The sequence below is a fragment of the Chamaea fasciata genome, unplaced genomic scaffold, assembly GCF_029207755.1.
Source record: "Chamaea fasciata isolate MVZ Bird 193981 ecotype frontalis unplaced genomic scaffold, bChaFas1.0.hap1 SCAF_14, whole genome shotgun sequence".
NCBI classification, from domain to species: domain Eukaryota; kingdom Metazoa; phylum Chordata; class Aves; order Passeriformes; family Sylviidae; genus Chamaea; species Chamaea fasciata.
In genome coordinates this window covers 767440-783283 of record NW_027094099.1, presented here as the reverse complement: position 1 = coordinate 783283, position 15844 = coordinate 767440, and the positions used below count along the sequence as shown (strand labels likewise).

At 39.3% G+C, this 15844-nt stretch overlaps 1 protein-coding gene across 1 annotated transcript in view; it reads right to left on the bottom strand.

Annotated features, from left to right (window-relative positions):
- Positions 1-15844, bottom strand: part of UBE2Q2 (ubiquitin conjugating enzyme E2 Q2) — a 45376-nt gene that overhangs the window by 2071 nt on the left and 27461 nt on the right. The window contains exons 6-12 of the mRNA XM_066196133.1: positions 11352-11436; positions 6557-6617; positions 4413-4503; positions 4019-4077; positions 2708-2756; positions 1741-1836; positions 1235-1301 (exon numbers count right to left, since the gene is read on the bottom strand). Coding sequence (XP_066052230.1) covers positions 1235-1301; positions 1741-1836; positions 2708-2756; positions 4019-4077; positions 4413-4503; positions 6557-6617; positions 11352-11436 — 508 coding nt within the window. The remainder of the gene's footprint in view (positions 1-1234; positions 1302-1740; positions 1837-2707; positions 2757-4018; positions 4078-4412; positions 4504-6556; positions 6618-11351; positions 11437-15844) is intronic.

The window sequence follows — 15844 nt, the reverse complement described above, 5'->3', positions numbered from 1 at the left end:
AGTTGAATAACTGGTCTCCTGACATAATTTGGCATGTTTAGCAGCTGAACCATACCTGATCAAGTGTGCACTGCTTTTTCGAGAGACCTCCAGAGCTCCAACCTTAATTCTCCCAGCCTCTCTTGTAACATTTCCTCTAAATGTGTGTACAGTGACTACAAGGCCTATTTGTGCTGTCCCAGAGAGCACGTAGCAGCTCTAAGCTCAAGACACCTTTCACAGCAGCACTAAGTACTGTGAATGCTTTGTGTACAGCTCCTGAGGCAGGACTGATCACTTGTAGCACACACAAGTAAACAGCCACTCTGGTTTTGTAGCAAACTAAAAGAGCAAAAGGCTCAGCTAACGGCAAGATCAAAATACTGTAAAATTGGAGAGCATGTTAAAGTCATTATCTTTGATCTTCCTCCCAAGAGTACAGGTGTTTTGCTCTGTGTCAGCAGCAGGGAAGCTGAGGTGTGTACTGCAGTCACACATTCACAATAACCTGAATTCCTGGAGGACACTGTGTCCAACCCAGAGCACAGAACACCATGGAAGTGTAACTGCACTGACTCCCCTCATCACAAGACCTGGGTTCCAATTCTGCTGACTACCTTTATGTAACATGTAAGCTACTTAAACCTTTTAAAGCCCCAGGCTTCTCATACTGCCACAGCAAATTCAATTATACCTGGAGCATTTGTAGACTAGTTTTATGCAGCAGAGAGACTTTAAAAAAGCCCAAACCAAAAACAGGTATGTCCCTATTCTATTGTACAGTTTCCCAGCTAGTACACCTCACCTGGGCTTCTTGTATGCTTTAGTCTCAGGTCTTTTTTCCCATTTTCTCCCTTCCTTAATGATTATTTCCACTAGGTTCTTGACACTGAAACAAAATCTTTCAGGGAAAGGGATAAACTTCCAGCAAATACTTCACCAATATTAAAGAGTCCTTAAAGCTACAGTAACAATGAAGTTCCTAGATCAACTGGCTGAAAATGAAATGGAGCTGCCTTTCAAGAAGCAGCAGGAACACACACCCAACATTCGGGTAAGCTGAAAAAGTTGCAAGGATTGCACTCCAGTTATTTAAGTACTACTGTTTTTCTAGTGCGAGAAGAAAAGAATGAAGAAACACTTATGGTCTTCCCAAGCCAAAATAAGACACCTTATCACTTAAGTTTCTCAGTGGCCAAACACCAATTCCCAGGGTGCTGTGCAGACAAGAACAAAGTGGCAAAAATATACGTACCATTTTTCTCATGTATTTGTACTAGTGACTTATAGGACTGCTGTGCTCTTGCTAGATTATATTGATTCTGAAAGGAGAAAAAACTAACATAAAAACCTGCACGTACACATGCAAGACTCAAAAACAGTCCTCACAAGGAAATTCTACAGTGGGCTTAAAAATAAAGTCCATAACCACGTCAGAACATTCCTGGCTTTCAGGATTCCCTTTTCAGAGCCATAAATTCCAAATCCTCCCCCAATTCTGATCCTCCTTCTCTCCCTCCCTTGCTGATACAAGGATAACAAAAGCCTACCCTGCCCATCCCAAGGCTTTATCCACCTCATATGCTTCAATTTACATAAAAAAATTTTAATTGCCAATAAAATACTCATACAGGCACCAGACAATTCAAAATGCATACATATTTGCAATAGCAATTCTGTCATTAAGCATCTTCTGTGCAGTCAGCAAAGAAATGGAAGCCCAACAGAGATTTGTGTAATTGATAAACACAGCTCATTTACCTTATTGGCTCCAAACTGTACTCTGGCTTTTCCTTTGACTAAAGTGGCATTGATCTGCATGATGACTGATTCTATCGAGTAGGCACTGCTCCAGCCCTGGGGGAGGAGAGGAATGTTAACATACAACATGTACCTGCTTCTTGTGCTCACCTTGCAAATCTATTTTGGAATGTGTGCTTCAGGATTTTTTTTTTCTTGCATTCCAGTTTTAATGACTTCTTTTCAGTTAACTTTTATTTTCCACAGAAAATCTGTAAAATTATATACAGTCCTAGTACTAAGAACTCATAAGAGGAATGAAAAGGCTGAATCACATTTCTAAAATACAGCAAGACAGAAACAAAAGAGCTCCATCCTTAGAACATTTTCAGCAATGTCACGACAGAAACTACAACTCCTTTTTCCAAGAAGCAGAAAAGACTGATCTCTAATGAAGCCAACTAAGTAAGTTTTAAGAATTCTGCTCATCTCTGGCATTGCTTTACCTTCTAGAGCTCACAAGAGTTTCTGCCAGAGCCTGCAAGTTACTTACTTCATTTATTTACTTATTTTAAAGAGAAAAGTCACTCTGTCTGCACGAATCATCTATGACTATAATAGTCTGTATTCCTCACTTCTCCAGAGCTGACTTTATGCAGTTGAAGAGGCCTCTAGAAAACAAAACTACATGTCCCGCTCCCCAGAACTTGCTCCTCACACTGCCTTCCTCACAGAAATTCTGGGAACTCCAAGCTGACATGCTCACACTTCCTGCCCTTTCCTCACATCTCCTGTAAGCCATCCAAGGCAGAAAAGATCTCAAACAAGATCAGCGTGGATAATCTTGTGGGACGGAGGTTTAATTCCACCATGTTTCTTTTGGAGTGTGTATTTTATTCCACACAGGGATTCTTCAACTCATGGGAAGCACCTATTCTCATTATTTTCAGGCATGTTTTATTATCCAGACAACAGAGGTCATATTCACCTGTTTAGTAAGAAGTTCCATGCATAATGCACCTCCACCTAGGACATACCTAGAAACAAAAGTGAAAGAAAATACACTTGACAGCAGTTAGTAAAAAGATGCAAGTGCTCACAGCACTTGAAGCTCTTGCCAGCTTGTTCATTCAAGTCTTTGTTCACACAGCTGAATTGCCCTTTAACCACTAACATACTGTAACTAGTTAACTGTGTTATAGTTAGGCAAAGAAAATTAGCCCTGTGAGACAAAAAAGTTGTTTGCTAACTAGACTCAGTTTAAACCACTGAGTGAGCTGGTCTGCACAACTGCAGAGATCACGGAAGAAGAATTACTTTTTATAGCTACTCTATATATACATAGGGCTGATGTATGGCCAAAAGAAACCAACAAAATTCAATTCTGTAAAGAAGCTTAGCACCATTTTAAACCATCTAGGTGCACTTCTAAAACATGTGAGATAACCAGATCTCTTCTTGTTCTTTTCCTGTAAATAGCTTTTTTAAATTTCAAAAACACTTGATCCATGGTGCTGACTGGGACTCATCAGAACACCTGAGCATAACAAAACCTAGACTGAGGGAAGAGAATTTACCATTGCCAAAATGTATTCTCCTCTATGATCAAGACATTTAAACCTCATACATCCATATGACATTCAGAGCGAAACGACCACTGAAAAGCCATCCTTTTTTCATTCTAAAAAGAAGTCTGAGTACAATCAAATTAGAATCCAATGAATTTTCTGGTATTTGGATCTGCTTGTTTAGTTTTGAGATGGCAGCATCCCTCATGAGCCCTATTTAACTGCACAAACCACTTACTGAATTCAAGAAGAATACCATGGCAATTCAATTCAAATCAGAAGCAGCACCAGCTATCACAGACTGCATTTTAAATGGAGGTATCATTTCCTGTCACCAGGAGATGCACAAAAGCCTTGGAAGGTGAATTTAATTGTCTCTCTATGGATATATACAAACAAGTGCCAAAGACAGCACTTCAAACATGCTTTAGATGATATTTGGAGCATGTTTTCAATTAAATTTAGTAGGTTTGGATTAGCATTTAAGGACTTTTTAAACAAAAGCTTTATGGGAGTATTACCAGCAGGAGAGAGACAGTTAAGACTTTACAGCAAACTTAAGGCAACACAGGGATCAAGACCCGTTCAAAGCACCAACCTAACAGGAGAAGGAACAGCCATGTTAACACCCCTCCGAGGTCAGTTCTTACACATTATGGCAGGCACAGAGTTTTTCAAGTTGTAACATTTTTACCACAAAGCACCATTTCTGCAAGGCAACTCAAACCTACCCTCCGGTGAGCACAGGAGACACCACTCGCACAAAGGGAGGATCAAAAGGGAAGTTATCCTGAAAAGATTAATAAAATAACAGGTTACAGAAAACACCGTGACATTGCTTCCCAACCAGAAAGAATTTCAATAGCCTTATTTGTCAAATCAGATTTGAAATATTACAATTTTTCAGTTCTGTAAAAATTCCCTTTCCATAGCATTGGCTAAAAAGCTTTCTTTTTGGCTTTCAGTGCCGAACTTAAAAGTTAGTTTTCTTTTTTTCTTCCCCCCCCACCTTTTTTTTTATGCTATAGACCCATTATTACCCAAGTAATAGCTGAGAGTCATTTCAGTCACTTTCTATAGTAAGCCTCAAATTCAACTGCAGCTTTTCATCCCATAGACACTTACCTTAAAAGAGAAGTTGAGTAAAATGTATTCTACACCTTCTTTTTCTTTTAAGACCTGAAGATCACTATGCAATGGGCTATCAGGATCAACCCTAAAAAAAGTAGCAGGGGGGAGATCATGGAAGAAGTTAATAGTTTCAATATGTGTAAATGGTAATTCCTCTTAAAAAATTCCTGTATGTATTTGTAATTGACAAATTATAGTTTAAGGTGAAATATAGGAAATACTTGCTCCTTTTACCAAGTAAAAACTTTGCCATGAGATCAGCATGAAAACTTGCTGCAATGTACTACATTCCCAATGCTGTCAAGTGTTGCTTAAACACAGCACAAAATAAGCTGTTTATTTGAAAAGAGCAATTTTAATTCTCTTTCAGTTCAGTTGTGTTCAAATAAGAGGGGAGAAAAACAGGAAGACTGTAGTCATCTAGTTTTCAGCGCATAGTTAGTGAATCCTTTATGGAATATGTAATTGTAGTTCTGCATCAGCTGTTAAAAGTAATCTGCGTCAGCAGAAGTACTAAAGCTAGCAGCTTCTGCTCAGCAGAATTTCAACAACTGTTTGTTCCAAAATGCTGGTGGTGAGCAGCCTGGCCATTAATTCAGACACTACTGGGTTAATCCCACCAAGCTCTGAAACCCCATCAGCTTTTAAATAGAAGAGACTAGTCAAAAACACCTGCAGCAAGCCAAAAGCAGATGTTAAAGGGACTGAAAGGCCATTAAATCTAATCCTCTGCTACAGCTGAAGCTACAAAGTTATTAGATCTCATTTCAGAACTTCTTTGGGGCAGTTTGTCCCCATCCTACCAGTGGAAAGTTACTTCAGAAAGAAAATCTTTCAGTGCTTAGGAACCTCTCATTTCAAGCTGCAGCTCTTGCTGGGCCAGTTCAAAGGGGCTTGTTCTAGTAACAATACTGGTCCTTGCTCACACAGGCTCTTTCCTCTGACATCTACCCCTCAGCTACTCTGCACACAGCGCATTAGTTACCAGACACTTTTTGTTGCAATAAACAAACACAACACTTCTTCTCTTACACATTCTGGACAGTATTAGCTGCATGTACTCCATTTCCTCTTTTCTGAAGGCAGAAAATGAGACCTGGGCACTTGAACAGAGGTTTCAAATCACTGGACGTGGTTTGAGCACTTGGTTACAGAAACACTTGATAGGAAAGGCCTCCAACAGTGTGACACAGATTTTTCTGATGTGTCATTCCTGCCATTTTCAGCCTCAAAACCTTCACATGCCCATGATTACACTAAGAAGGAAACAAAACTATTTCAGCAGCTGGTGACCCAGTTTGCACACGTCTCACCCCTAGGACAAGGCAACAATTCCTACAGGCAGGTCAGCTACTGTGCTGAAACAGCCTCTGTCCTTATCCTTATCCCCCAGGACATATCTGAACCCACAGAAGTTCTTTCATCCACTGCCAGATGTTGCAGCCACCCAGCACAGTTTGGGTAGGCTCTTCCTTTCTTCAGAGTACTGTACAGGGATGACAGCAGATGATCCCCTTGCCACGAATAATTTCACTGTAACAGCTCCAGGATTAAAGTTATAGGACTATGGATGTAGCAAGGTGAGTTATGTACTGCTTTTTCACTTGGCGTACTAGGCAATGACAGAAGACAAGGTCCATGTAATTGTATAACTCACATTTATATGATAGCTAAAAGTTTCAGTCCTATGTGTCTGTTTAACTGTAGACATAAACAACTAACGACACTCAGTTCTGTTCTTGTCTACATCTTAAATGAAACTAGAAGGTGGAGTTTCCTGTAATTAAAAACAAAATCGTGCAAAAGTTCTTGAAAAAAAAAATCTCATCATTTAAGGCTGCACATTTTGGAGCAGTTTTAGAATTGAACAGTAATGACAGTTAATGCAATACACACAGTGTTGGCAGTGAAAAGCAGGTCTGTCTTTTTGCCAGCTCATTACTACGCTTCCATCTCTACACATTTCTATGTATCAGAATTACAGCCCCTACTTAGTGGCTACAAATACCATTACCGCTACTACTATTCTAACGCATCATTTTATATGCTCTGGCTAGAGAGACTCATTTATCAAAAGAATCTCTCCAGCAATAATAAAACAGATTGTTCAGAACACGTAAAAAACTTTATTAACTTACTTGAGAAGCTTAACATGCCATTCATACAAGCTGTCATTTACCAGTTCCACTGAATATATCCCTGTAGAAATATTAGATGGAATTATTTATGCACTAGAAATGTAGATAGAAAACTTAGCAAAAACATTCTTTGCTTTTAAATATGAATACTGTCAGCAGGTGTAAGCAATGGGTAGGACACTGACACTGAGGCACGTCCTTCCTCCAGCAGCAGATGCACTTCTGAGCAAGTACAAGGAAAAAGTGTTTTCACTTCCATTAAAAAATTCCACATTCACCAAAATTTTTTTCTGATATTTAACCATTTCACCTTCAAACCTTCCACAACTACAACTCCAGCTTGCTTATTACTCACTGTATTTTACACCCAGTACACTATCAACATGTGTTTGAGACACTTCACAACACAGTGTGAGTGTGCAACATTGTGTTTCACAAGTTCTCATCAGTCCAGGCAGACCAGGACAGCACAGGGGACAGTGTATGCAGTAGAAGCCCCAAGAAAAGAAGATACTGCAGTGGATGAAGCACATTCCCAGCAGCTGACAGAGGAAGCCAGAAAGATGCATCTAAAGAATGAAATGGTCTGTGGGAGCCAGCTGGTAACTTTCAGCAGCCTGTTTGTTTTAAGCATGTTAAACAACAGTTGTGCATTTCACTCCCAGGGAAGGATGGAAGTTATCTGCCATTTTCTTGTATATTCAAAGCTTCCTCTCTGCATAAATTCACATGCAGCTCTGGAAAAATGCAATAAATCTTTAACCACCAGACAAGATTTAGAGCATGGTATCAGGCATGTACAAAAGTTAAACCTCTTCTTTCACAGAATATTCATGCATACAGACTAACCCACTATTACAAAACTCATTACCTGGCCTAATATTTAACAGCATCTTTGCTGCTGACCTAATTATTTGGAAGCCATATGCAAATCAGGAAACTGCTTAGGATTTCTGAAGGCAATACAACCACCAGACTGCAGTCACCACATTCTCCCCAAGGAATGGGGAGGGGGGGGTATTAATTTCTGACTTTTATCACTCTAGCATAAAAATAATCTTGCAGTTGAAACTTATAAGCATTAGTACTTGGAGTACAGATGACGCTTCAAGCTGTCCAGACACCTTTATTTCTAAAGCATTTCAAAACTTGGCACACAAGCTAAAAGCACCCATGCTTGTTTCCCCTCACTGAGTGCCACTAACAAGTGGGGACTGCAGCCAAGAGCACAATTTCTAATTTTTCTATGTCTAGAATAACAATATAGGCCTGAACACATACTCACTGTGCTATCCGTGTCTCTCTTAATCAGCAGCTACTTCAGAGACATGACATCTCTGAGGATCAATCAAAGGAGCTATTTAAGGCCTTTTTCCAATTCCCCAGACCCAAGGACACTATTTTCTGAACTGACCTCTGTGTAAGTACCAAACTGTAAGAATTTCAATTTGTACTGCCCTGATGTAACAACAAAAGAGTTGACATTCAGAACTCTGCTCACTGTCAACTCCCATTAATGACAATCTATTCCACTGTTGTACTCAGAATATTTTCTTCCACCTACCTCCAAATGGGAGCAAAGAATACGTATTAGAGACAAGGCAGTAAGTTACAATAAGGCTCCTGACACCATGCTAGAGAATTTCCATGCCTTTGTTCACTCACTAAGCCTCCAGCCCCACTCCTGCCCTCCCTCCATCATCCTGGGCCTCCTGTTCTTAGCCACAGGCCCTGTCCCAGCCCTTCAGCTCCAAAGCTCACACACTTTGCCAGCTTCCCCAGCAGAAAGAACTGAACTCTGAAGAGCTGTACTGCACCTAAGCCAGAAGCTGCAGGAGGGATCTTCAGAGAGACAGGTTCAGCTCAGGACTGAGCCTTAACACCAGTGAAGACACTCCAGCAGCCTTTCAAGCAGCCAAGTTTTGAGCATCTGTCTCTTCTGCATCAACAGCAGCAGGGGGGCTCCGTGTCGTGATACAGAAGCTACTTAACAACACTATCCAAAGCTGAGGGAGGGCATTGTTTGGGGTTTTCTGAATGATCAAGAGATGTTATTTGGAAGCAATTTATATGCTTTTTTGGTAATTTTGACAGTAAGAGGAAAAAGGTTCCTGTCAAAAAGAATTTCACTTATTAATAGCAGTTTCTGAGAAGTCCTTAATTTAGGAAAGGAGTCAAGGTAGGTTCCTTTTGCTTAAACAGAAGAGTTTTTATTACTCAAAGGTGATCAAGTAAAAAGAAACCCACAGAACCATGAAGCAAGCAAAAAAGTAAGAAACTGGAATGCAGAAAGGAAAACAATTCCCTTCAAAACAGAGGCAGCATCTTACTTAGGGTAAGATTACTATATCAGAAAGTAAATCCCGTAGACCCTTTGGATAAAAACAGGGAACTCAAGTCCACATGAACTACATATGAATAAAACAGATGCTAAAGATATGAACAGGAAAGATTTCATTTAATATCCCCAAATTCTTTGTTTCTTGTCCCCCTTTCCCAATCCCCTGAATTACATTAAGCCCTTTGTGAATCTCCAGCATAGTATGTGGAAGTGAGATAATCTTGCTTTGCAGGACTTGTGGCTCTCATTATCTGAACAGGTTAATGAAACTGTCTAATTCACAACAGAGCATCTTAATTTGCTGGAGTATTGTTTGCTTCTGTCAGCTCCTAAGAAAACTATTTTGTTTCTTTAAGGGCAATTCTTCCCCTAGATTTCCCAGGTAGATAAGCAACTTAGCTGTTGAGCACAAGCTTGTGATCTTTTGCTTGAACTCCAGCAGCACTGCTTCATTTGATAAAGGAAATTAATTTCTAAAATAGATACCTCCTTGAATGCACACCTACAATTGAAGCCACTGTCTTTTAATAGTACTTTTTTATAAAACAGTCTAATAGAAAAGAAAAAAAAAATTAAAAGACTACTGCTACAAGTATTATTCACTTCAGAACGTCCAGTGTTGTCCTACTGCCAGTCCTAAAAACATGTAACCTCACGCAAACTAAATAAAGTGATCCTTACCCAACTAAAAATCAGCCTTAGCCTTTCTGGCCTGTCTTGCAAAGAAATGAAAACAGCCTTAAATTACCTTGCGACAGTTACCAGAACCTGGAAGTTTCACAATGGTACCCTTTGTGCATTAGTAGGAAGAAATTAAATTTAGGGTAAAATGGACCATGGGGCAAGTACTCCGAACAGAAATGACATTAAAAAAGCCAATTACCTGCCACAGCCTGTGCACATAGAGATAGTCAGCTAAAAAAAGGCAGAACTAGGGTATGAAAGCAGGAGTTTCGTGTGAATGAAAAGAACCAAGAACATAAATTCACTCAAGGTCGAAGAATAAATGAAACCACAAGGAATGAATCTAGGTAGGTTTTATAACAAGCAGCATCAATTTACTGGCAAAATGTAATAAATGTGTAGGATGGTATTTCAAAGCAGAATTGCCATCATCTTTATAGTGTCAGCGTCCACTTGACACTACTTCATTACCATGTTTTAGAGATCAACATGAGACATCTGGCTGCAGTATTTTTACGTATATCCCAAGTCATAAGCTCTAAGTTACTGCACCCACCCTTTAGAACCTCAAATTTCTGCAAGTTGAGCAAGATTTGCTATTCCTCATAATTTACAGTATGCTCTCCTACATCGAGATCAGCCTTTTGCAACTCATTAAGATTTATTTATCTAAAGCAAAGAATGGCATTATTAGAGAGCCTATGCCCTCCCCTCAAGCCACACCTACCCAAGGGCTGACTCCACCCCATGACTGAGCACCCCACAGCAGTCTTTACAGTCTGGTTTGTTACAGCCACCCTTCGCTCTCACCACCAAAACAAACCCTCAAGGTTAAAGCCAGGCAGTAAAGCATCTCCCATGACTTCATACAGATCCGCTTCCTGCTCTTCCCTAGACCCACTAATCCATTCCTTCCCGGATCGATGGCAATTGGGGCACACTGGCAAGCACTCAGCTGCAACAAAGCTCAAAGAAGGAGGCTGCATTAGATCAGCACTAGGTTACCTCATCAAATTTATACCCCACACATTTTACCACTGTCCCCAGCACTTCCATGCATGAAACAATTGACCTAAATGTTAAATATGACAAATCAAAATAGGAACATATTGTCTCTTCACCTCTGTTCTTTTACACACGATGAAAATGGCAATGCCAAGTGAGATTCAAGTCCACTAGAAATAAATATGGGCAGAAGTTCAGAAAAGTGATAGAGTATTTAAGATTATACTGACTCTCTAATTAGGCACTCCTCCTGTTTCCGTCCTGGCCTGCACCAGGGTCTCACAACTGGCTGCAGTGATGGAGCTGCCTAATTTGGCAGACCTAGAGGAATACATTTTGCCCCAAATCTGTGCCATTTCTATTTCTCATATGGTAACACTCAGACAATTCAATATGCTGAATCCTTTGCTGAGCTAGTTTAGCTACAGCTACTGTAAGGAATAAATGAAACAGCCATCCACTACCTAAAAATAATCACTGCTTATTACTCAAACTAATTTAAAATACAAGCTTGTTTTCTACTGTGCCTCACACCATTATTCCAAGGAATATATTCTGACTTGTCTCCACACATAAACTATTTTATGTAATAAGAGTATATATAAAAATGAATCTATGTATTTTTACATATGTGCACACACAAATATGCATGTATATACAAACACAGGACAACAAAACACAGAGGAGTTATCAGGAAGAGAATCTTATCTCCCAAGAGAATTCATTGAAATCATATTTTAAAAAGGGAAATCTGACGCATTTTACCTGTTTTATAACTCTGTGATCTATATATATCCCTGAGTTCTTTCATAAGTCGATCTGAAGCCTGAACTGACCCAGAGACTGCACCCTGAAACAAACAAAAAATTCCAAATAAGTGAAAAGTAATATTTACTATTTACATTACAATATTTACAGCTTTACATTACAAAGTTACACTAATTAGAAGGTATTAACAATATCTTAATTTCGGTATGAGAATTAGGTTTCAGAAAAGTTAAATATTCTAGTGAGCAAAGTCCACTCCAAAGAAACAAGGCCCTCCCTCTAAAGAAGCACAGTAATATATACTACTAAATGTTATAAGTGATGCAAACCTTTAATCAAGGTACGACAAGTATTTTTCTGTAAAGGAACTAAAACCTTTGGCATTTTAATTTCCAAGACGGATGCACAGTACATCTCATAGTGAAATATTTCATTTCACATGCTGCTTTTACAGACTGGGAAAAAGTGTAAGCCTAATCCTAAGAACAAGCTTCTACACATAAGGTTTTATTGCTTTCTCAGAGGTATATTTTTATGTGGTCATTGACAAAGGTTCAGGAGTTGGGAAGTATCCACTCTAGAACAGTAGCTTCCAGAGGAATAAGATCAACCAGTGAATTTAGAAAACATGGAACAAAAGCAGTATTTATGGCAATTGAGTGAAAAAAAAATCAACATCTACAAAGAGGAAGACAAAGATAAGTAAACCTTACAACACAAAATATTTCTTGTGACTTGTCATAGTTCTTGTGATTCATGCAACCAGGGCAAAATCTGTTCTGTTCTTTTAGAGCTCAGTTCTGTACTCAAAGAGTTCTCTGTACTCTGAGCTCAAAGGGAGAGAAAACTTAAACCACAATTTTCTTACATGTTATGTCATTACTCTGCTTATATATCCCACCCAAAATACCACTTTAGGTTCAAGAGTTTTGAAAAATAGAGAGATAAAAGCCAGCATTATAAGATTTAAAAGACAGAACAGGAACAAGGACTCCAAATGAGTTAAGGTAGTTGCCACCCAAAACCCTGACCCTGTGACACTTGGGCTCCCACCATCAGTCTGTTTCCCAAGGGTAGATTATTCCATTGGACCTTTGCAGCTCCTTTCTGCTCCTCTTCTTCAGGCATTGCCTATGAAATACAGGCTAACATATGGAGCTCATAAGCATGGCTGGGGGGGAGAAACCATGACAAAAAAATAAAACTGCCCCACTGTCAAATAAAAAAGACACACCTAGAATAATTTAGCCTGTCTGTATCAAGCACCAAATGAGTAAGTTGATGAGGCTGTTTTTTTTACTCCATCTAAAAATTCAAAGATACTTATTTCTTCAGTTTCCTTCCAGACACTATGAACACCTACAAACACATCCTTTTTGGACAGAAGTGTCAGAAAAATATTTCTGGAAGATTATGAAGCAGCTATGACCATTGCCTAATACCTGACACATCCTCCCTGTTTGCCTCAAGTCCACAGTGGTGTTTTATATTCTGCAAGGTCTTAACTGTAGGACCAAATTCCTTTGTAACAAAAATGAAGGATCAGTAACAGTTACTTGATGGTAAAGCCTCCACATAGTCCTCTGTCTTCTCTATCCAGCAGTATCAAATAATACACTTAGCTTCACATTAGAATCTATAGACTTTTCTTTTAGGGCTATTCATTTTCATATGCCTTTGGATTTAATTATGCAGATTTCTGAAATTCCACTCGTTTTTCTTAACAGACCGGTATGAAGGATGAACCTTGTAATTAAACATGCAAATAACAGGCAACTCCTTTCATCTGATTAAACTAAAGCTACAAACAGACAGGGGTTCACACATGTAATTTCTACATTTATTATGTCCCTCTCTATAGAGCAGTATCAGACAAAGGGATTTCTTAAACACCAAGTACATGAAATTTTATGGAAAAAGGTTGTTTATTTGCAACATCTGCATACTACTACTACTCAGGGCCACTATTTACAGATTAGCTGGAAAAGGAGGCATTACACTTAAGCAGTCAACACAGCTATGTTAACCACCATTCTCTGTAGAGCTGCTGTGGTTTGTGAGTGTTAAGATTGAGACTCATCAGTATGATGAATCTGGAGGAAAGAGATTTTATAGACAAGTGTCAAGACTTTGGTTTTCTGTTGAGCAGAGCTGTGCAGATCCTTGCCCCTTCCACTGTATTTCTTACTGGAAGAAGGAATTCTCTTACACTTTTCACAGACTGTCAACCTATAAATATTGGTTAATTTAAGAACAAGTTAGATGGTCAAAGACATCCTGTGGAAAACTACCTCTCTCCCTGCATCTCTATTTCCATCCAATTAAACTACTGAATTCCAACATTATACATAAGGTTGGAAGTTCATCTTGGTCAATGAAAATTTAAGTATCTTCTGTACTGGAGGCATTTAAAAACCAAAGTTAACACACCAACAACACCCTGACTGCCATTGTAACTGCTGATAAACGAAGTGGTATTAAAGGAGTTAATTGTAGCGTGTGTAAGCAAGCATCAATACACTTTGTAACAGAGTTTTTCACCCTTTTTTCCCTAGGAGATTCTGGTTGGGCTGCCCACTCCTTATATAGCAGCACTAAATATAGTTACTCTAGCTACTCTAAAGAATCGATGGACTGTAAACCAGTAATCTACAATCAGGAGAAAGAGGATAGCAAGCTTAACTTAAGTAGTTTAGCACAGGAGCTTATTTTAAGTGCTCTGAACTACTCTTGGAGGAACTTGAAGAGGAAGGTAAGAGCTAAACCTGACGGTAAGCCTAATGCCAAACACCACTGCTCGGAGGCACGTCTTCATTCTGGTACCACTTGTGGGTTTTGGAGGCGCTGTAAAGTGCAGTTTAGAAGAGAGCACGACTTGCATCCCACCACTGCACAATACAGAGCATTGAGAGGTCACTTTTAACTACAGTGATACTAAAATTAAAAACTTTTTCCGTAACTCACTACATGCAAGTTATAATTTCAAAGACTGAACTCAGATATAAATAACAGTATCCTTCTGGAAAAGTGGGACTTGACACTCCAAGGGAGATAAAGTTCCCATTTCTCAAATTGTGGCAGTAAGATTTATAGTTGCAACTGCCTCAGACATAAGTGGTCAATCATGGAATCTGACGGGTATCTGTCACATGGGGGCTGATGCCCAGAGCAGAAAGGCAAAGCCATTTCATCTGAAGCAGATAAATGAGCCGCCAGACCAGACCCAAGTGACTTTTTTTTTTTCCTAATAAGTAATCAAATAGGCACAAAAAGTCTCAATCATCCTGTTCTGTACTAGCGTATTTTTGTGGCTCTCCAGAACGATAAGCAGGTAAGCTAGAGAAATCCCTGCTACAAGAGGCAAACATCTTTGCTGACAACATGCCAGCTGCTGAGAGCTGCAAATAACAGAAATACCTGATGCAGGAACTCTCACAGCCAAAACTGTTGGACATGAAAAATATTCATGAGATGTATCACTACAAGCCTGTCCTGTTCTCAAACTCTTCCCCCCAGGGATGAGGCACTCTTGGAAACATGAAACTCGTGGTGCAGTTGGACCAGCACTTGCCATTGCCCTGCTGTACTAACGCCACAGAGACATCGGGGGCTCCTTTTCCCCTTCCAACCTTCCAAACGCACCCACAGCCTGCTCTTCCCCCCAGAGTTCCAGGGGAGAGGAGATGACACTCCCTGCAGTTTTGTATCCAAAGTGCGGATTGTTTTCGGGTCAGAAAAATACTGTGAACGCACCAGAACACTACAGGAAACCTCCCCACTCAAAACATCTCAGAAGATTTAGCCACAAGACCAAAAATTACTGGCTGAAGCAAAACACGAAAACTTCTCCAAGATAATAAACTGAAATCTAAAATTACCCCAAAAGAGCTAAAGAAGACAAGTTCCACTGTCACTTAACTTTCTCCATATTTGTGCAGAAGCACATTCATTCCTAGTTCATACTTCCTTCAAGAATTAGACTAAAAATAGAAATGACACCTTAGATTTCAAAAAATCAGAAGATGAAAGTAGAGACATTGGAGACTTCTAATGGGAAGCGCTTTAACTCCTCAGTATGAAACAGGACAAGCTAATAGCATTATCTAAATAAGAAAGGCATTAATCTCTAAAATGACTATGTGGAGAGAGGCCTCTGAAAAGCAAGCAGCAGCAAGTTGTTAAATATTTGAAGTTAATGATTCCAGTTCAAAGACCTTTTTTAACTCTAGGTAAGCAGTGGTTCTTTAAAGTTATTACAATGTTAAAAGGAGGATTAATTCTTGCTCCAAGTTACATACTGTACCACAAGCCAAATTTATTTCCTGATGCCAGCAAGAAGAATGGGATTAAGGCTACTTCCAAGGACAGAACTCATTTACAAAATTAGTAAATACACGTTCTTAACTTGTACAACACACGTAAACCCTAGAAACTCCTATAACAACATCTTAAGAAGCAGAACAATGTCTTTAACCTATCAGGAATAAATG